Source organism: Artemia sp. Qi Xiang Cuo, chromosome 15 (assembly GCF_049724085.1).
Source record: "Artemia sp. Qi Xiang Cuo chromosome 15, ASM4972408v1, whole genome shotgun sequence".
NCBI lineage: Eukaryota > Metazoa > Arthropoda > Branchiopoda > Anostraca > Artemiidae > Artemia > Artemia sp. Qi Xiang Cuo.
Genome location: NC_142808.1, coordinates 11,876,045 through 11,898,599, shown reverse-complemented (window position 1 = coordinate 11,898,599; position 22,555 = coordinate 11,876,045). Strand labels below are relative to the sequence as shown.

The 22,555-nt window shown below is 34.5% G+C and overlaps 2 protein-coding genes across 3 annotated transcripts in view; both read left to right on the top strand.

Moving 5' to 3' along the window:
- LOC148943326 (centrosome-associated zinc finger protein Cp190-like) overlaps positions 1-22,555 on the top strand; it is a 651,851-nt gene that overhangs the window by 569,744 nt on the left and 59,552 nt on the right. The window lies entirely within an intron of this gene.
- Positions 14,463-20,059, top strand: LOC148943327 (DNA-(apurinic or apyrimidinic site) endonuclease 2-like). The gene is made up of 3 exons (XM_089101723.1): positions 14,463-14,577; positions 18,024-18,208; positions 20,006-20,059. Exons 1-3 carry the CDS (start codon positions 14,499-14,501, stop codon positions 20,057-20,059), a joined length of 318 nt encoding a protein of 105 aa, XP_088957849.1. The 5' UTR covers positions 14,463-14,498.

Sequence of the window (22,555 nt, the reverse complement as noted above, 5' to 3'; positions counted from 1 at the left end):
CCAGGCTGCCTCTCATAAATAAATATATATGTGAATTTGGGTTGCAGCAGTAGCTAGCAACCTATTAAGAGACGATCAGTCCAATGCTAAGAAATATAACAAAACTCCTAAAAATAGAGTCAGATCAAAACAAAAGTACATCATTAGAATTACCTTGTCTGAAACCCTACTAGTTGATTTCAAATATATAAATTTCATTAAGTTTAATCTTATCCATCAAAGGTTACGAGCCTGAGAAAATTTTCCTGATGTAAAAAAAAGGAGAAACATCCCCTAAAAGTAGAGTGATTTTAATGAAAATCACACCATCATATTCAGCGTATCGGAGAACCCTACTATAGAGTTTTCAAGCTCCTATCTGCAAAAAAGTGGAATTTTGTATTTTTTTGGCAGAAGATCATGGATGCGTGTTTATTTGTTTGTTTTTTCCCCAGGGGTAATCGTATAGACCCAGTGGTCCTAGAATACCGGAGAGGGCTCAATCGAACGGAAATTAAAAGTTATAGTGGCCTTTTTAAGTGACCAAAAAAATTGGAAGGCAACTAGGCTCCCTCCCCCGCCCTCTTTTTCTCAAAATCGTCCAAATCGTCCAAAATTTTGAGATAACCCTTTTTTTCATCATAGTTAAAAGGCCCAATAACTATGCCTTTGGGTATAACATGACCCCCCCCCCCCACACCTCCCCGTACACGGTATTTTATTTATAAAATTTGCCTATTGTTTACGCATAGTATTTGTTATTGGGATGTATGCATACATTTTTGGGTGGGGGGAGGGGGACAAATTTTTGGCTGAGGGTTTTTCCACAGGAGAATTTTCCATGGGGAGGGAAGTTTTCAGGAAGTGAACTTGTCATGGGAAATTATACACTGGGGGAGTTTGTCAGAATTCTTAAACAAAATTCTTTTTATATCTTGCTTTCTCTTTTCCGTCTCAATTTTACGCGCAGAGTGGTTAAGAGTAATTGTTCGGGGTAAATTTTCACCGGGATTGAATTTTCTAGAGGATATGTCCGTGGGGAGGGGGTTTCTTGCGGAGGTGGGGCCAGATTTCCTGGCATTATTTAAAAAACGATTAGAAATTAAATAAAAAAACAAGTTTTTTCAACTGAAAGTAAGGAGCAACATCAAAACTTAAAACGAACAGAAACTATTACTTATATGAAGGGGATTGCTCCCTCCGCAATACCTTGCTCTTTACGCTAAAGCTTTTTAGTACTTTCAAAAAAGCGCCTTGTCTTTCCGGAGTCGTTCTTAAAGAATTGGGACAAAATTCAAATTTTAACTTAAAGAGCGAGGTGTTGAGGAGTATACACCCCCCTTTATATACGTAATAATTTCTGTTCATGTTAAGTTTTAATGTTGCTCCTTACTTTCAGTTGAAAAAATTTATTTTCTCTAATTGAATTCTAACATGTACGGTAACAAAGTCCCTTGAATGGTTTCTTGCTTTTGTATCCATTCCTTTGCAGTACATAAGCAATGCTATATTGAACTTTCAAGTGAAGCCATTAATAGTTTTCAAACACCCCCCTTATTAGGGTAAAATGTTAGGGACTAAAAAGTCTTGTGGCAATTCATTTAGTTTTCATTTATTTTTCACTAAATGACTAAGACATTCATTTAGTTTTCACTATTTCCTACCTTTTACATATACTCCTTTCAAACGTGTACATAAAACAAATGGTAAGCCTCACTTCTAATTTAAGATGTTTACTTAGTTTGGGGAGTTTGAGGGGATTTGAGAGGCGGTAACACCAAGTTTAAGTTATATTCGTTTTGAGTTTGGCTTCATGCTTAGGCCTAAGTGCAATTCTTTTCAAGTTTTAAATCTTCATTTAGGCAGCAGTATCTGCCCGTTTTAGGTCTGTCATCTTATTTCAAAACAAAGAAAAGAGTGAGGCTAAAACTTAAAATCGAAAACAAATTTCCCTATATAGACTAATACCAAATCCCCCCCCACCACCAACACTAAGATCGTTACACAATTTTTAAGATGCATTTTAGGATGCATTTAAGATATTTCATGTTCTCATCAGGAAAAATGTGTAATTGTGTATTTTCTGGCAGAAGAAATATCAAGGATGCAATTTTTTTTACAGATTTTTAGAGTCTCTTATCTGTAAATTTGACAAAGGACAAAGTACCTCTCAAGATGGCGTAGTTATAAATATAAATGGATAAGGTGGGGGCAGACAAGTGACAAAAGTTGAAATTTGATAATGAACCCGGGTTGCATACAGTAAAGAACGACCCTTAGCTCATAGTAAGAGAATTACAATAGAGAACGAATCCTAGACATGTTAACTGATACTACATTATCCGGGTTGCAGCGGTAGCTAGCAACCTAGTAAGAGACGATCACGTCCAATGTTAAGAAATATAAAAACCCATAGTTCCTAAAAAAGCAGTCAGATCAAAACAAAAAGTACACCAGTAAAACCGCCTTGTCCGAAAACCCTGTATAGGAAATTTTCTGTCATTTGGCTTGAACAGCAAGGGAAATATATTGGCTTGAAAATCAAGAAAAGTGGCAGCTACTACAACATTCTGCCTAAACGGGATATTTTTTTCTTTCTTTTGTTTCCACAGATAGCTTGGCACTGGAACATCGTAGAGAGTTGTTCAATGGCTCATTTTAAAGGAAATTAATTGGGTTAAAAACATTTTGTAACTAAAACAAATTATTTTTAAAACAGGATAAATTTTTCCATTAAAAACTGTATATTTGATCCGGGTTGCAGCGGTAGCTAGCAACCTAGCAAGAGACGATCACGTCCAATGTTAAGAAACATAAAAACCCATAGTTCCTAAAAAAGGAGTCATATCAAAACAAAAAGTACACCATTAGAACCGCCTTGCCCGAAACCCCTGTATAGGAAACTTTCTGTCCCTTGGCTTGAACAGCAAGGGAAATATATTGGCTTGAAAATCAAGAAAAGTGGCAGCTACTACAACATTCTGCCTAAACGGGATATTTTTTTTTTTTTTTCTTTTTTATCCAGAGATAGCTTGGCACTGGAACATCGTAGAGAGTGTTCATTGGCTCATTTTAAAGGAAATTAATTGGGTTAAAAATCTATAGTAACTAAAATAAATTATTTCTAAAAGAGAATAAATTTTTTCACCAAAAACTGCATTTTTGATGTCTTTTCACACTGCAGTCTTTCAAACGTTATACCAGCGGTAAGATTTGAACCCACGCCTCCGAAGAGATTGGTGGCTAACACCAGTGCCTTGGACCACTCGGCCAGGCTGCCTCTCATAATTTGGGTTGCAGCAGTAGCTAGCAACCTAGCAAGAGACGATTAGTCCAATGCTAAGAAATATAAAAACCCGAAACTCCTAAAAATACAGTCAGATCAAAACAAAAGTATATCATTAGAACTACCTTGTCTAAAACCCTACTAGATAAATTAGAGCTATGACGTGAATAGAAATACACGAAATTATATTGTTGTTTCTGAAGACGTCATGAAATAATACCATTCCGCCATGACGTCATGAAATAAAATCATTACGCCGTGACGTCATAATTACTATATAAGAAGCGTCAGAACTGTAAATGTTCTAATTCATAATTAGATAATCCGGGTTGCAGCGGTAGCTAGCAATCCGGGTTGCAGCGGTAGCTAGCAACCTAGTAAGAGACGATCACGTCCAATGTTAAGAAATATAAAAACCCATAGTTCCTAACAAAGGAGTCAGATCAAAACAAAAATACACCATTAGAACCGCCTTGTCCAAAACCCCTGTATGGGAAACTTTCTGTCCCTTGGCCTGAACAGCAAGGAAAATATATTGGCATGAAAATCAAGAAAATTGACTTTAACCACGTTATTCTCCCCAAACGGGATATTTTTTTCTCTTTTCTTTTTTCTTTTCCACAGATAGCTTGGCACTGGAACATCGTAGAGGGTTGTTCAATAGCTCATTTTAAAGGAAATTAATTGGGTTAAAAATCTATAGTAACTAAAATTTATAATAAAGAACGACCTCTTGCCTATAGTAAATTTTATACGCCACTTAATTATAGTATAGATTAGTAATTCCACAGATAGCTTGGCACTGGAACATCATAGACAGTTGTTCAATGGCTCATTTTAAAGGAAATCAATGGGGTTAAAAAGGTTCTGTAATTAAAAAAAAAAATAAATAGAATCCATTTTTTACGTTTACATTAAAAGACGATCATTGGAATAACAAACAATTGCATACATTGGAATTAGTTAGCAACTTGATTGTTTGAGGTTCGTCTCTTACTATTTCAAAGAAGAAAAAGCCGTAGGCTTTTTCCTGCTTGTAATCAGTTTATTATCCGGGTTGCAGTGGTAGCTAGAAACTTACAAAAAGGAGTGATATAGTTCATCATAAATGAACAGTAAAGAACGATCTCTCGCCCATAGTAACCGATATATGGGGGTTTTTACATTAAAGGACGAACTATAGCCCATAGTAACTGGAATCCGGGTTGTGACGGAACTAGCATCCTAGTAAGAGACGATCACGCCCCATAGTAAAAAGGAAATTGTTACATTAAAAGACAATCTTTGTAATAAAAACCATTGCATGCATTGGACTTAGTTATGCGGGTTGCAGCGGTAGCTAGCAACCTAGTAAGAGACGATCATGTCCAATGTTAAGAATTTACAGTAAGGACCAAAGTCTATCCCATAGTAATTTTACAATAAAGAACGAACTCTTGCCTATATAAACTTGTATAGTGGGACATAATTACAGTAAAGAACGATCTCTCACCCATAGTAACTGATATGTTACATTAAAACACGATCATTGGAATAAAAAGTTATTGCATGCATTGGACTTAGTTAGCTACTTGATCGTTTAAGGTTCGTCTCTTTCTATTTCAAAGAAGAAAAAGCTGTAGGCTTTTTCCTGTTTGAAATATTTTCCTGTTTGTTATCAGGGTTACAGCGGTATTACATAATTACATGACGTAATATCTAAAACCTATTGTGTACTAATAACCATATTTGACTTAATTAGCGACGTGACGTAAAAATTGAAAAAATTAATTTTTATTTTATTTTCGTTTTTAGTTCAGAATCGCTAAAGTTATAAACTGCAAAAATATTTATGGTGTCTGAATAATAGTTTTAATCTTTAAATTTAGACTAGAAAAATACCTGAAAATTTAAAAATTAGTTTAATTTTTTGTTAGGTTATTGATACTTGTGACTTAAACATTCAACTAATGGTTACATAATGGTTACAATCAAGTTAGCTACACGCAAGTTAAAAAAACAGTACTACCAAAAAAACAGAGATAGCATCTTGAAAAGAGAAAAGCAAAGGTATTCAACCGACCAGGCGTATCGAGATTCGAAAATTGATAGTGACAAACAGCGTTATTATAATGATGTAGTTTATAGACATGCGAAAATTTAGACAGCCAAACAAAAGATTAAGGAACGGTATGATAATGATGAAGATTACAGAGAAGCAACAATCGAGACAGCCAAACAAAAGAGCAAGGAACGTTATGATAACGATATAGATTACCGAAACAAACATAAGAAAAAAGCTGCTACCAGAATAATGGGTAGATACTGGGGTGACAAAAGCTATAATGAAAAAATTAAATTCTCTACAAGGTTGTACCGAAGAACGCATAAGGACAAAGGGAAAAATTACATTCAGAAATACAAGAAGATGGCAAAAATGCGGGCTGATCTTTGTAAATTGAGAAACATTTTACGTATGTTTTATCGGGATCCGGGTTGCAGCGGTAGCTAGCAACCTAGTAAGAGACGATCACGTCCAATGTTAAGAAATATAAAAACCCATAGTTCCTAACAAAGGAGTCAGATCAAAACAAAAAGTAAGCCATTAGAACCGCCTTGTCCGAAACCCCTGTATAGGAAACTTTCTGTCCCTTGGCTTGAACAGCAAGGGAAATATATTGGCTTGAAAATCAAGAAAATTGACTTTAACCACGTTATTCTCCACAAACGAGATATTTTTTTCTTTTTTTCTTTTTTAGGTTTAATGGTGTTGTGTCTCACCCCCTGTTCAGTTATATCACACTGAAACAAAAGACGGGGTAAGACCTTTGCAATTCCTCTTCGGATACATTTGCTGATGTTCAGCCATTTTAAAAAGTTATCCACTTTATATGCAACTGTATCTCCTTTCATTTTTTTGTATTCTTTCATTTTTTTTGTATATCTATAACCACGCGTCAAGTATCAAAAACCTATGAAAAATCAAAACTAATTTTGAAATTTCTAAGTACTTTTCTGATTTTAGTTAAAAAATTAAAATTATTGCTCAGATACCTTAAATATTTTTGAAGTTTACATAATAATTTTAGTAATTCATAAAATAAAATTATTTCATTTCAAATTTCCAGGAATTGCCTTAGTTCAATTCACTCATCAGATTTTTTATTATAACTCTATTGTAGTTAATGTATTTTATATAGCTATTTCTCCATGCTTTTGATTATGTTAAAACAATATTTTGATCTTCATATTCAAGATGATGTTCATACCATTGGCTTTTACAGTGCTGTACAAAAATGCAGTTTTTCGCAAAACAATCGATTCTATTTACTATGTGCTGTTGTTTGTGTTTTTTTTTACTATATTTCAGCTAAATCCGTTGAAACTAGCAACTAGCATATGGTTTATTTATAATGAAATGTATCTATCCTTTATGTTTCAATGTTTAAACTCATTTCCAAAAAATCAGTTATCGGGTAGTTAGAACCTAGCAAAAAATAAACTAATTTTAAAATATTCAGGTGTTTTTCTCTAGAAGTGTCTAGAAATTTCAAAATTAGTTTTGACTTTTGATAGGTTTTTGATACTTGACACGTGGTCTTATGGGTATTAACAGGTAATTTACGAAAGAATACAAAAAAAATTAAAGGATGTAAAGTGGATAAATTTTTAAAATGGCTGAGCATCAGCAAATGTATCTGAAGAGGAATTGCAAAGCTCTTACCCCGTATTGTATTTCAGTGTGATATAGCTGAACACGGGGTGAGACAAATAACAACATTACACCTGATAGGTTCAGCCATTATGGCAATGTTAGTTTTATATATGTTATTCTATACCATGTAACTATTTAAAATTGTTACTGTACAGCAACTAGAACTTCTATCTTCCTTGTCAGGAGGAGAGCTCAATAGCCAATGCGCTACAGCAACTAATAGTACAAAAGTAATTATAGGTTTGATGATGTGTCTAGACATTCATCACGTAGTCACATTGGCAGATTTCCTAAATTTAGTACAAAAAACACAATTATTTGTTGGGGATGAAAATTACAAAGAAGTATATTGTTCAACTTCTGAGGCGAACCATAATCCATATTAACCCAAAAATTGAAATACACGCTTTGAGAAACTTCTTGCATCAATGAATACCAGTAGCTTAAATTGGGGGAAGGGGTTATTCTCTTACAAGATTTTTTTTCTGTATTCTCCCTCTGAGATTTTAGAAAAATTTTCGTGGTATTATTATTGAAAGAGGGCTTGTTTTTTTCATATTTTTTTTTAAGATGCAGCTAGACGGCGTAATAGTAAAATATAGTAACTGATATGTTACATTAAAAGACGATCATTGGAATAAAAAGTTATTGGATGCATTGGACTTAGTTAGCTACTTGATCGTTTGAAGTTCGTCTCTTACTATTTCAGAGAAGAAAAAGCCGTAGGCTTTTTCCTGCTTGTAATACAGTAAAGAACGACCCTTAGCTCATAGTAAGAGAATTACAATAGAGAACGAATCCTAGCCCATGTTAACTGATAATACATTATTTTACAATAAAGAACGAACTCTTGCCTATATAAACTTGTATAGTGGGACATAATTACAGTAAAGAACGATCTCTCACCCATAGTAACTGATATGTTACATTAAAACACGATCATTGGAATAAAAAGTTATTGCATGCATTGGACTTAGTTAGCTACTTGATCGTTTAAGGTTCGTCTCTTTCTATTTCAAAGAAGAAAAAGCTGTAGGCTTTTTCCTGTTTGAAATATTTTCCTGTTTGTTATCAGGGTTACAGCGGTATTACATAATTACATGACGTAATACATATTACATGACGTAATATCTGAAAATTGAGGAAAATTGAGACAGCCAAACAAAAGATTAAGGAACGGTATGATAATGATGAAGATTACAGAGAAGCAACAATCGAGACAGCCAAACAAAAGAGCAAGGAACGGTATGATAACGATATAGATTACCGAAAGAAACATAAGAAAAAAGCTGCTACCAGAATAATGGGTAGATACTGGGGTGACAAAAGCTATAATGAAAAAATTAAATTCTCTACGAGGTTGTACCGAAGAACGCATAAGGACAAAGGGAAAAATTACATTCAGAAATACAAGAAGATGGCAAAAATGCGGGCTGATCTTTGTAAATTGAGAAACATTTTACGTATGTTTTATCGGGATCCGGGTTGCAGCGGTAGCTAGCAACCTAGTAAGAGACGATCACGTCCAATGTTAAGAAATATAAAAACCCATAGTTCCTAACAAAGGAGTCAGATCAAAACAAAAAGTAAGCCATTAGAACCGCCTTGTCCGAAACCCCTGTATAGGAAACTTTCTGTCCCTTGGCTTGAACAGCAAGGGAAATATATTGGCTTGAAAATCAAGAAAATTGACTTTAACCACGTTATTCTCCACAAACGAGATATTTTTTTATTTTTTTCTTTTTTAGGTTTAATGGTGTTATGTGTCTCACCCCCTGTTCAGTTATATCACACTGAAACAAAAGACGGGGTAAGACCTTTGCAATTCCTCTTCGGATACATTTGCTGATGTTCAGCCATTTTAAAAAGTTATCCACTTTATATGCAACTGTATCTCCTTTCATTTTTTTGTATTCTTTCATTTTTTTTGTATATCTATAACCACGCGTCAAGTATCAAAAACCTATGAAAAATCAAAACTAATTTTGAAATTTCTAAGTACTTGTCTGATTTTAGTTAAAAAATTAAAATTATTGCTCAGATACCTTAAATATTTTTGAAGTTTACATAATAATTTTAGTAATTCATAAAATAAAATTATTTCATTTCAAATTTCCAGGAATTGCCTTAGTTCAATTCACTCATCAGATTTTTTATTATAACTCTATTGTAGTTAATGTATTTTATATAGCTATTTCTCCATGCTTTTGATTATGTTAAAACAATATTTTGATCTTCATATTCAAGATGATGTTCATACCATTGGCTTTTACAGTGCTGTACAAAAATGCAGTTTTTCGCAAAACAATCGATTCTATTTACTATGTGCTGTTGTTTGTGATTTTTTTTACTATATTTCAGCTAAATCTGTTGACACTAGCAACTAGCATATGGTCTATTTATAATGAACTATATCTATCCTTATGTATCAATGTTTAAACTCATTCCCCCAAAATCAGTTATTGGGTAGTTAGAACCTAGCCAAAAATAAACTAATTTTAAAATATTCAGGTGTTTTTCTCTAGAAGTGTCTAGAAATTTCAAAATTAGTTTTGACTTTTGATAGGTTTTTGATACTTGACACGTGGTCTTATGGGTATTAACAGGTAATTTACGAAAGAATACAAAAAAATTAAAAGAGAAGTAAAGTGGATAAATTTTTAAAATGGCTGAGCATCAGCAAATGTATCTGAAGAGGAATTGCAAAGCTCTTACCCCGTAGTGTATTTCAGTGTGATATAGCTGAACAGGGGGTGAGACAAATAACAACATTACACCTGATAGGTTCAGCCATTATGGCAATGTTAGTTTTATATATGTTATTCTATACCATGTAACTGTTTAAAATTGTTACTGTAGAACGACTAGAACCTCTATCTTCCTTGTCACGAGGAGAGCTCACTGGCAAATGCGCTACATTAACTAATAATACAGAAGTAATTATAGGTTTGATGATGTGTCTGGACATCCATCACGTAGTCACATTGGCAGATTTCCTAAATTTAGAACAAAAAACACAATTCTTTCTTGGGGATGAAAATTACAAAGAAGTATATTGTTCAACTTCTGAGGCGAACCATAATCCATATTAACCCAAAAATTGAAATACACGCTTTGAAAAACTTCTTGCATCAATGAATACCAGTAGCTTAAATTGGGGGAAGGGGTATTCTCTTACAAGATTTTTTTTCTGTATTCTCCCTCTGAGATTTTAGAAAAATTTTCGTGGTATTATTATTGAAAGAGGGCTTGTTTTTTTCATATTTTTTTTTAAGATGCAGCTAGACGGCGTAATAGTAAAATATAGTAACTGATATGTTACATTAAAAGACGATCATTGGAATAAAAAGTTATTGGATGCATTGGACTTAGTTAGCTACTTGATCGTTTGAAGTTCGTCTCTTACTATTTCAGAGAAGAAAAAGCCGTAGGCTTTTTCCTGCTTGTAATACAGTAAAGAACGACCCTTAGCTCATAGTAAGAGAATTACAATAGAGAACGAATCCTAGCCCATGTTAACTGATACTACATTATTTTACAATAAAGAACGAACTCTTGCCTATATAAACTTGTATAGTGGGACATAATTACAGTAAAGAACGATCTCTCACCCATAGTAACTGATATGTTACATTAAAAGACGATCATTGGAATAAAAAGTTATTGCATGCATTGGACTTAGTTAGCTACTTGATCGTTTAAGGTTCGTCTCTTTCTATTTCAAAGAAGAAAAAGCTGTAGGCTTTTTCCTGTTTGAAATATTTTCCTGTTTGTTATCAGGGTTACAGCGGTATTACATAATTACATGACGTAATACATATTACATGACGTAATATCTAAAACCTATTGTGTACTAATAACCATATATGACTTAATGAGCGACGTGACGTAAAAATTGAAAAAATTAATTTTTATTTTATTTTCGTTTTTAGTTCAGAATCGCTAAAGTTATAAACTGCAAAAATATTTATGGTGTCTGAATAATAGTTTTAATCTTTTAATTTAGACTAGAAAAATACCTGAAAATTTAAAAATTAGTTTAATTTTTTGTTAGGTTATTGATACTTGATGACTTAAACATTCAACTAATGGTTACATAATGGTTACAATCAAGTTAGCTACACGCAAGTTAAAAAAACAGTACTACCAAAAAAACAGAGATAGCATCTTGAAAAGAGAAAATCAAAGGTATTCAACCGACCAGGCGTATCGAGATGCGAAAATTGATAGTGACAAACAGCGGTATTATAATGATGTAGTTTATAGACATGCGAAAATTTAGACAGCCAAACAAAAGATTAAGGAACGGTATGATAATGATGAAGATTACAGAGAAGCAACAATCGAGACAGCCAAACAAAAGAGCAAGGAACGGTATGATAACGATATAGATTACCGAAAGAAACATAAGAAAAAAGCTGCTACCAGAATAATGGGTAGATACTGGGGTGACAAAAGCTATAATGAAAAAATTAAATTCTCTACGAGGTTGTACCGAAGAACGCATAAGGACAAAGGGAAAAATTACAGTCAGAAATACAAGAAGATGGCAAAAATGCGGGCTGATCTTTGTAAATTGAGAAACATTTTACGTATGTTTTATCGGGATCACGAAGAGTATTCTTTGAAAACGGAGCAGGTAGCTAGCAACCTAGTAAGAGACGATCACGTCCAATGTTAAGAAATATAAAAACCCATAGTTCCTAACAAAGGAGTCAGATCAAAACAAAAAGTACACCATTAGAACCGCCTTGTCCGAAACCCCTGTATAGGAAACTTTCTGTCCCTTGGCTTGAACAGCAAGGGAAATATATTGGCTTGAAAATCAAGAAAATTGACTTTAACCACGTTATTCTGCCACAAACGGGATATTTTTTTCTTTTTTTCTTTTTTTTGTATCCAGAGATAGCTTGACACTGGAACATCGTAGAGGGTTGTTCAATAGCTCATTTTAAAGGAAATTAATTGGGTTAAAAATCTATAGTAACTAAAATAAATTATTTCTAAAAGAGAATAAATTTTTCCACCAAAAACTGCATTTTTGATGTCTTTTCACACTGCAGTCTTTCAAACATAATCGTATACCAGCGGTAAGATTTGAACCCACGCCTCCGAAGAGACTGGTGGCTAACACCAGTGCCTTGGACAACTCGGCCAGGCTGCCTCTCATAAATAATCTAGTAAGAGACGATCACGCCCCATAGTAAAAACTAAAGTAACCCGTAACTCCTGAAAAAAGATTCAGATCAAAACAAGCAGTATACTATTAGAACCGCCTTGTCCAAAACTTATATATAGCAAACTTACCGTCCTTTGGCTTGAATAGCAAAGAAAATATATTGGCTTGAAAATCAAGAAAATTGACTTTAACCACGATATTCTCCACAAATGGCATTACAGTAATGAACGAACCTTAGCCCATAGTAACAGAAATAAGAATATCTAGGTTGCAGCCGTAGCTAGCAACCTAGTAAGAAACGCCAAATTTAAAGATGATCATTAGAAGAACAAACCATTGCGTATGTTTGACTTAGTTAGCTGCCTGGTTCTTTGAGGTTCGTCTCTTACTATTCCAAAGAAGAAAAAGCCGTAGGCTTTTTTCCTGTTTTATAGGAAAAAAAACCTTTTGTAATTATAAAACAAATTATTTTCTAAATAGAATCAGTTTTCTTACGAAATTACATTAAAAGAAGATCATTATAATAACAAACCATTGCATACATTGGACTTAGTTAGCTACTTGATTGTTTGAGGTTCGTCACTTACTATTTCAAAGAAGAAAAAGCCGTAGGCTTTTTCCTGTTCGTAATCCGGGTTGCAGCGGTAGCTAGCAACCTAGTCCGGGTTGCAGTGGTAGCTAGCAACCTAATAAGAGACGATCACGTCCAAATTTAAGAAATATAAAAACCCATAACTCCTAAAAAAAAACAGATCAAAACAAAAAGTACACCATTAGAACCGCCATGTCTGAAACCCCTGTATAGGAAACTTTCTGTCATTTGACTTGAACAGCAAGGGATATATATTGGCTTGAAAATCAAGAAAAGTGGCAGCTACTAAAGCATTCTGCCTAAGCGGCATCTTTTTTCTTTCTTTCTTTTCCACAGATAGCTTGGCACTGGAACATCGTAGAGAGTTGTTCAATGGCTCATTTTAAAGGAAATCTCTAGATCTAGTGTCATTTGTACTTAATTTTTTTTTTAAATAGAATAAATTTTTTACGAAAAACTTAATTTTTTATGTACAATGTTGATCAATGACGTCATAGTCGTTGGATGTAGTTAGTTCCAGGTTGCAGGGGTAGCTAGCAACCTAGTAAGAGATTACATAAAGGCTCGATCATCGAATAAAGCTGAAACTAAGTAAAGGACAACTATGCTTCCATATATTATTCACAATGATGTCTAATATTTCCATTACATCTGTAAACTGTTCCACAGTTGCCGGTTCATACCTTGGAAGCTTTTCATTAAATATACATCGTTTCTTTTGGATATTACTATGAAGTTTTGCGAAAGCATTTCTAGCCGACATTTCAACAAAATTCGCTCTTTCAGAGAGAATTTTAATCTGTAATTTTGAATATTTTTCGTAATCCTGGTAAAACATTCGTACAATGTTTCTCAATTTACAAAGATCAGCCTGCATTGTTGCCATCTTTGTGGACTTCTGAATATAATTTTTAATTTTGTCCTTATGCGTTCTTTGCAGCTTGTGTAAACTGCAAAAATATCCAGGGTATCCGAGCAATAGTTTGAATCTTTCAATTCAAGCTAGAAAAATACCTTAAAATTTTAAAATTAGTTTTATTTTCATATTAAAATTAGATTTAATATGTATTTCCAGACCAAAAAATTAAATTTTTTTATGTATCTTATTTTGCAGTTTAGAATCGCTAAAGTTATTATGTAAACTGCAAAAATATTTATGATGTCTGAGCAATAATTTTAATCTTTTCATTCAAACTAACAAAATACCTGAAAATCTAAAAAATTAGTTCTATTTTTTGTTAGGTTATGGGTACTTGATACGAGTCTTAAGAATCCGGGTTGCAGCGGTAGCTAGCAACCTAGTAAGAGACGATCACGTCCAATGTTAAGAAATATAAAAACCCCTAACTCCTAAAAAAAGAGTCAGGTCAAAAGTTTATAAAAGTTTCCTTCTCTACAGGTCCTTCTCTAGACTTACACCCTCATTTAAGTCTTTTGCATTTATCTGTAGGCTTTTATTCGCTCCCCCCCCCTGTCATTTGTTTTTTCAAATTAATCACATACCCAGTGGAAAGCTGCAAGACTAATTCCAGGAATTAGGTTGAGATTTGCTGAGTTCAAAAATTAAATACAAGATGATTGGGGAAAGTGAAATTGATCAAGTATTCTCTTGCAGATACAACATGAACTGAATGCGATCCGTTTAACTGAAAAGAGGTTCTTAATGGACACTCTGTTTTTTTTCTAATAGTCGATTTTGATAATTGTCAAAAGCAAATGGAGGACTTATTTCCTGCCTGTTAATTTGATTTCTTTTTACTCAGGAGATATGCTGACAGAGTCAATAGCCCTCGTTGATAATTTCTCATCTTATTTTGCCTTTTCAAGGAAACGGACTGGCTATTCAGGTAAACTTTAATTCTGTAAACATTAATGCTATCTATTTGTAACGCTAATCTCTGAACAGATTGAGATGTGAGACTAAAAATCTTAGATGACTCTAGCAAATCTGCTGTTGGGGCCACTCCTTTTTGCTTACATTAAAGCACTCTTACCAAAATGGATATTTCGTAGTGATATTTTCACCAAGGGAACAAGCTAATAGAAACTTGAGGGTTTTAGTGTCCTTTCAGGTAGACAACCTTTATATAATAAATAAATAAAATGATCAAAATAAAATATAATATAAAATCCAAAATATGATATAATATAAATGATATATACTACTACTACTACTATTACTAACAACTCACAACAGCACCAAGCAGCCTGAGGTCAAAACAGCTACGCACGCTCCTCCTCCATTCTGAATCTATTCAAAGCCTTTCTCTTTAGAGCTTCCCAGGAAGTTCCCGTTTCCCTTAAATCTTTCCTTACGGCATCCTCCCAACCCAATCGAAGATGACCTGCTTTTCGTGTAGCCCTACACCCTTGGCAGAAAAGGACAATCCCTGGCAATCTGTCATCCTTCATCCTCAGAACGTGCCCTAACCATCTCAACCTTTCTCTCAATATAGCCCTAGAAAGCGGGATTGAACCACACTTTTTGTACAGCCTGCTGTTTGAAATACGATCAGTCAGGGGGTACTTGAAGCAATCCGTAGTCAAATTCTCTGGAAAACGTCTAGCAAATCTTCCACTGTTTTTCGGAGCGCCCATCCTTCAGAATCATATTTGACCACTGTCATCACTGTAGATTCCAATATTCTAGTCTTGGTTTGCAGACATATCTTCCTATTCTTCCGAACTTTTTTTCAACTGTGAAAAAACGCCCTGAGCCTTCGCTCTTCTACTTTTAACATATTCACGGCACCCATCGTCTTTACTGATAATACTGCCACTTGCTTGTCCACTTGTCCCCTTGATTGATCTTTATAAGCTTGTCCACTTGATTAATAATACTGCAACTTGGTTGTCCGCTTGTCCACTTGATTGATCTTTATAAGCTTGTCCACTTGATAGATCTTTATAAGCTTGTCCACTTGATTGATAAGCTTGTCCACTCGATTGATCTTTTAGCGACTTATTCTTCTTAATATTCATTTTCAAACCTATTCTTCTTAACATTAATTTTCAAACCTATTCTATCACCCTGAACTCGCAAAACCTCTAAAAGTTCATTTATTCTGCTAAAATTTTAATCTAGGATGCTTAAATTAACAACATAATCTAAGTCCAGGAGAGTTTTACTTCCCTATTTGATTTTGTGTTGTGTGACTGCCTTTGCTATGCTCCTTAGGAATAATCCTTCAAAAGGACCCATATTAATGAGAATAGAACACAGCCCTACTTAGCTTCTGACTTAATACGAAACCAGCTACTAATCTTATTTCTTACATTAGCCACAGTGGTGTTATTCTCCTACATAATGCTAATCACTTTAATGTATTTGTCTGGTATAACATACGAGGATAAAACCATCACTGAGGGTCTTCTATCAACAGAATAGAACGCTTGACATTATCTATAAAACTGAGGACTGAAGGTGTTTGTTGACTCAGACACTTCTCAATTATCAACCTAATAGTTAAAATTTGGTCAGCACATCCTCTACTCTTCCTAAAATCGTACTGTTGTTATCTTAAAATTTTGTCAATGTACTGGTCGCAAAAATTTTTGCCGTTTTATTTTTCTTTTGTCGTCAAGTTTTTTTTTCATTATACCTTAAAAATAGTTTGATAGTAGGGTTAACGACAAAGTCTAACCGCCAAATTTGCAGAGTCTGGACTATTCTTTCTTTCTATTACTATGGTTGTCACTCACAGCTATTGCCATCTACAACCTGCGTATGCTAAGAATTATATAGAAAGCATTTTGATAGCATGGCCCGTAGATAAAACATTGTCCTGTAATGGCGCAGTGGGTATGATCTCATCTTAAGATAAGATATTTTTTTCAAAAAAATATTTATCACAAGCCCAAAAAGGGCTAAATTCGGACTTCGGAGTCGACAAATCATATTGTTACATGAAAACTGGCAAAAATGCAAAAAACAACAACGAAAAAGAATAATCATTGTGAGTGAATAATTTCGCTGTAAAAAGTCAATCAAAAAGTTAAAAATAAAAAAATCTGGTCAAACTAAACTTAAACAAATACGAGTCAGATAAAAATTAAAAGGGAATAAGCGAATAAATACAAAAAAGAATGAGATTTACATGTAAAAATTAAAAGGGACACTAAAAAGTGTCAACAATTAAACTGCATAAAGTCAATGAAAAATTTAAGAAGATGAAAACTGGTTAAAAAAGGGGGGAGGGGACAAAAATAAGTGAATAGACACAAAAAAAGAAAACGAAATATAAAACACATAAAAATTAAAAGGGAAATTAAAAAAAGTGTGGGAGGGCAGAACAAGAAAATAAGTGCAAGAACTTGGGCAGCACCATCAGCCAATAAAAAAAAGGGATGAACTATTGGGATATTTTATTCATTTTTCCTGTGATGAAGGGGACAAAAGTTTTTTCATATTTTGAAGTAACGCAGTGAAGGAGGGACAAAACAGGGATGAGCTCAGAAATAGCACGAGGCGGCCGTAATCTGGATGGGGAGCGACGTTTGGGGAAAATACTTGCCGTCCGAGGGTTTGTTATTGCATTTCTTTTTTGCAAAATGGAGGCACAAAGAAACCCTCCTGCGCTCAAGGGTTTCCAAACTAGATTTTTTTAGGAGCAGAGAGTATGGTACCTTGTCTTATTGAAAAATTATTCGCAAGGCTCCTTTTTCGGAGGCTCCTTTTTATTCGCAAGGCTCCTTTTTTCAATTTTTTCCGATTCTTCGCGAGAGATACCTGTGTGCCAAACTGGACAAGCATATTCGAGATGTGGGCGAAAAAAAAACGTGCAAATCCTTAACTGAGTTATCCTGAACTCAGCCGTAGCAACATACGACAGGGCTCAGAATTTGATTCCGGTTATGAGATTACGCGAAAGCACCTCCATACTAATCCATAGAAGAAGAATAAGATAAAATATATTTTGAATCGCCAACATACTGCTCACAAAACTACTATCTAGTTCCCTATTCTTTTTCATTTTTAGAGTTCTTTTACCCTTCGGTGCCATTTTAGCTGTTGTTTTTACATAAAAAAATACTGATCAAACTTATTTAAAGGTTTGCAACCTCTTGTTGAGAACATTCAATTTCAATCGAATGAGACGCCTTCCGAGTTTCTTTGACCACCCTTCTATAAAAATTGACTTTGAAAAAGGCTTTTAGCCTATTTTTATGGCCATTTACTTTTTGGCCCCACATTTTATTTTCTCTCATGGAAGGCCTTCGGCATACTTAGGACCTTCCTTATACTCAAGATCTTTCCCTGAGCTGATAAAGTAAATATTTAATTTTCTTGAAGGTGTTGCCACTTACTGTAGATCATCATGTACACCTGTTCGTGCTGAAGAAGGGTTAAGCAGCATTTTTGGTGGAGATCACAATCAAAAGGTTGAGGACTATGCTGATTTGATTGATTTTACTGATGAAGAAATAAAAGGTCTTGACAGTGAAGGCAGGTTTTTTATAACTGAGCATGAAGTTAAAGTAAGTATCTTTTACAAGAACCAAATATTTTTATTCTTTTTTCGAAGCAGAAGTGCCAAGTTGATTATATAAGCTTCTAATAAATAAATTCTAAGCTTCTACATCACTGTTTGCATTGTGCTGGTGTGTTGCACCAGCACATTGCTGATGAAGAAGTAAAAGATCTTAACATTGAAGGCAAGTTTTTTATAACTGAGCATGAAGTAAAAGTAAGTATTTTTTCGAAGCATAACAGCCAATTCGATAATAAGTTGAATAAATAACTTCTAAGCTTCGACATCGCTGTTTTCAGAAAAAAAGGTTAATACTGCAAACCCGTTCTTCCCAGTGAACTTTATGACAAGGCTGAGGACTTCTGCGAGAACCAAATAGTTACTTTTCGAAGTAGAACTGCAAAAATATCGGGTAACGAGTCAAATAGATAGATTCTAAGGTTCGACGTTCCTGCGCTGTTCCACCTTCCGTCTAGGGCTAAATGAAGAGTATGTCCTCCCCGAATGGGATGCGACTCAAATTGATTTTGGGTTGAGCCAATTAACTAAATTGCCATATGCCAATCAATATTCTAGTTCTACTACGTAGACAAAAGATGTCACAATGTTAGCTACAGCATATATACAATTTTGGTGCTCATTAGCTTGGACTTCTAAATAATACCATCACCTTGCAGGACTGAGTCAGGATAAAGTTGCACCAGAACAATACTAAAGACAGATATTTCTCCCTATCAGTTGCTTCAATGAAGTGGGGGGGGGGGTGGGGAGAGAAAGGCCTGTGTCCCCTAGATGTTTTGCCACCCCCTCCAATAAATTTATGACAATGTTTTTTTTTAGTTTATTTATATTGAAAAATGTTTTTTTTTGGCGATTGTCAATGAAAAGTAAAATTGCCCCCCCTAAATATTGAAAATTTCAATTGCTCCTCACCAAATTTTTCGTGAATTAACACCACTATCCCCCTTTTTAGCCTATTTTCTTATATTATTTTATTCGTTCAAATTGAGTTATAGCTTTGTAAAACTGTACTTTTCTCTAAGCCTGTTGGTGCAATTCCAGGAGGGTGACAATGATTAAGGAGTTTGAGGGTCCCAGAGAGCAAAGACTTCTTATAACTCATGACTCAAAGTGTTCCTTAATAATAGATGCTCTCCAACATTAGTGAAGAACAAGTTAACGAAGATGTATTACTTCTAAGGGCTCTTGACATTGGGCAATCTTTCTACACATTGATATTTGCTTTCGGTTCCAGTTTTAAATCTTAATCTTAGATATACATTCATATATTAACAATAAATATAAGAATACAGTATTTGGTCTGATGCTATAAAAAGGAAATGCATATTAGTTAACTTAAGTACATAATGAAATACAAAATAAAAGTTGTTCCAAATTATAGTAAATAGTGACATGTCTAAAGTTTACTTTTTCGCTAAAGTTTACTTTTTCTTCCTATTCTTTAAGAACCAGTTAGAATTGAAGGTATTTATAAAGCACTGTAAAACTTTCGGGTTCCTTCCTCAGCCCCCCCCCCCCACCGCCTGTTTTCGGAAAAAAAATTTTCTTCCTATTCTTTAAGAACGACCGCTCAAACACAGGGGCTGTTGAGTTAGAATTTAAGGTAGTTTTAAAGTATTGTAAAACTTCAATGTAAAGCGTGGAGGGAGGGGGAAGGTTTGAGGAGGAGCAGACCCTTTTATATGCGGAATAATTTCTGTTCGTTTTAAGTTTTAATGTCGCTCTTTACTTTCAATTTAGAAAACTCGTCTTTTTATTCTTATTTTTTTAATTTTTTTTTCAGTTCGTCTTTCTCAGTCTACCCAAGGTTACCTTGAATAGGAGGAGAGCTACCTGACTACCCTCAAACTCGATTATATTAATCAAAATTTAACTTTTAAACAGCAATGTCGCGAGAAAAAGAGCTCGTTTAGTGTAATTACTTTCCGAAGTATAACTATCAAAATAAAATTAAATTTTTTAGATATGAGGGCAGGTTTTGCCCCCTCAGGCAGAGGGGAATCTCCAGCATTTTTATTGGGGGGGGGGGCAAGAGGGGTCCATATCTGGATAGTCAAAGGACATGGGATGTATAAAATGTTTTTCTCCGCATCATTGGGGGGGGCGACTACCCCCTGCCCCCCTAAACGACGCCCCTGCCCTCAGGTCTTACGGTGCATGATTTGTGTATCCCTTTTTAAAGGGATATATCCCTTTTTAACATGAGGAATATTCCTTTTTATTTATATTACCTTTAGGTGTCTAATACATCCTGAATTTCATTGCATAGTGTTTTTTTTTGTGAGAGTTTAGTTCCCTGTTTCTGAAATTATACAGTTTTTTGGGATTTATTTTAATAGATTTTCGGGGCATCTTGAATGTATGATATTCTGGACACTATGAAATCATGTATTTTGCTAGTGTTTTGTTTTTATCCTTTTCTCTCTACTTCTTTTTACGTTTTATTATTGCCTATTTTTATTCTTTCTTATTTTTCATTTACATACTCAAAAGTTTATTAGGCAAGTTTTGTTGAATTTATATTTAAAATATGAAGCGGCAAAATTAAAAAGATGTAACGGAACATTTACAAAGAAAGTGAAACGTGCTCTTGTTTAGATTATATTAGGCAAACCCGTGTCCAAGGGGAAGGGGGGCTAAGGGTTTGAACTCCCCCCCCACTCTAAAAAAATATGTTCGACTCGTAAAAATGTAAAAAATACATATAAACCAGTTTTGTTCGTGTTTTTACCCCCCCCCCTGAACAAAAATTCTGGATACGTCCATCATATTAGGGTTCTATCAGACTACCTTGAAAGCGGATAAAAAATTTCTTTCGTTTTATTCTTTGTGACTGGTTTCTTACTAACTTTTTTTCCTTTAACTTTTTGCTGTGGTTCTTTTCAATCAAAAGCTGGGATTCTTTGGTCTACTGAACCCGCGTGGAAAGGTAAGGCAGATGGTTATTCCCTCATGTGCCACCTTTGGCAAGTAGGCTGGTGGATATCCTATCACATTGGGGTAATTAGCAACGGGACGCACAGCCGTCTATTCCCCCCCCCTTGTCAAACTTAGAACGTGTTTGTGGATGCAAATAGTGGTCATAATGATAAAGGGATTATAACCCTTTTACTTAATTGAACTTGTAATAGTTGTATTTTGCAGTCTTCAAATTAATGTTGTCATAAAAGAATGTCGGTATGTTCTTCTCGTATATGTCTCGCATAGCATAGACTCAAAAAACTAGAACCTGTTCTTTTTAGAATCGTTTAAATTTTGCGCAAGTATGAACAGATTTTTATCTCTTCATCATCCTGCCTACTTTAAAATCCAAAAAGCTATAAAGTTTGACCTTCAGCTGCAATTTTTTGATCAATCAACTTACATGCAAAGATTCAGTGAATAGATACACCATCATTCGCCATATCAGACATCCTGAAACAGGTAGACAGATATCCTACCACGCTATAGTAATTAACTAGGGCGTTGGGAAAACAGCTTGAATCTTGTAGGGAGGAAATGACACGCAAATCTATTGAAGTATGAAAATCAAATCGGAACCACAAAAAACTGGTCAACAGCAACTCGTTTTGCGATTTGTAACCATCTTCAGTTTTGTTTATGCTATTTCTTGGGCTGAAGAAAAGCAATGGGATTTAGCTGTATTTGTTCTACCTGACTTTGTTAAGGCAGAATTTAGGTCAAACCAATTAAAAGCTTAGGAGTTTTTTTTTCAAAATTGTATTTTTATTTAAGATTTTTATTGCAAAAAGAGTCTTTCAGCACTTAGTGGAAAAAAAAGGAAAATTAATAGCTATGTAAATAAAGGCAATTGGTTAAGAAGAATAGGTGGTTTATAATTTAGCTAAATCTTCAGCGGTGGCTGATGTTTACCCGCACCCTGTAAAATACCACCCCCCCTCGAAAAAAATCCCCTCGTAAAATATCCCCCGCGGAAAATGCCCCCCCCCCCGCCGCAGAAAATACCCCCTCCATGAAATATAGCCCTCCCCCCGGAAAATACCCTCCGTAGAAAATAAGGCTTTCCAAGTTTGAGAATTCTGTTTGAGTTTTTTTCCCATAGGGGCAAGGAATTTCGGTACTTGTATATTATAAGCCACTAACTCAAGTTTACGCTGTGTAAAACTCAAGAACAAACCGGTTTCTTTGTAAGTTTCTTTCGTTTTAACGTGAGACAAGACAAATGACAGAATAAATGGGAAATATTTATTTTCGGCTATATATTTGCACATAAGGGAGGGGGGTAGAGTATTTGGACAGTTTGAAGTCAGAAAACAATTCTTACTTCATAATATGCAGAATAATTGTACCTAACACATTTTTCATGCATACC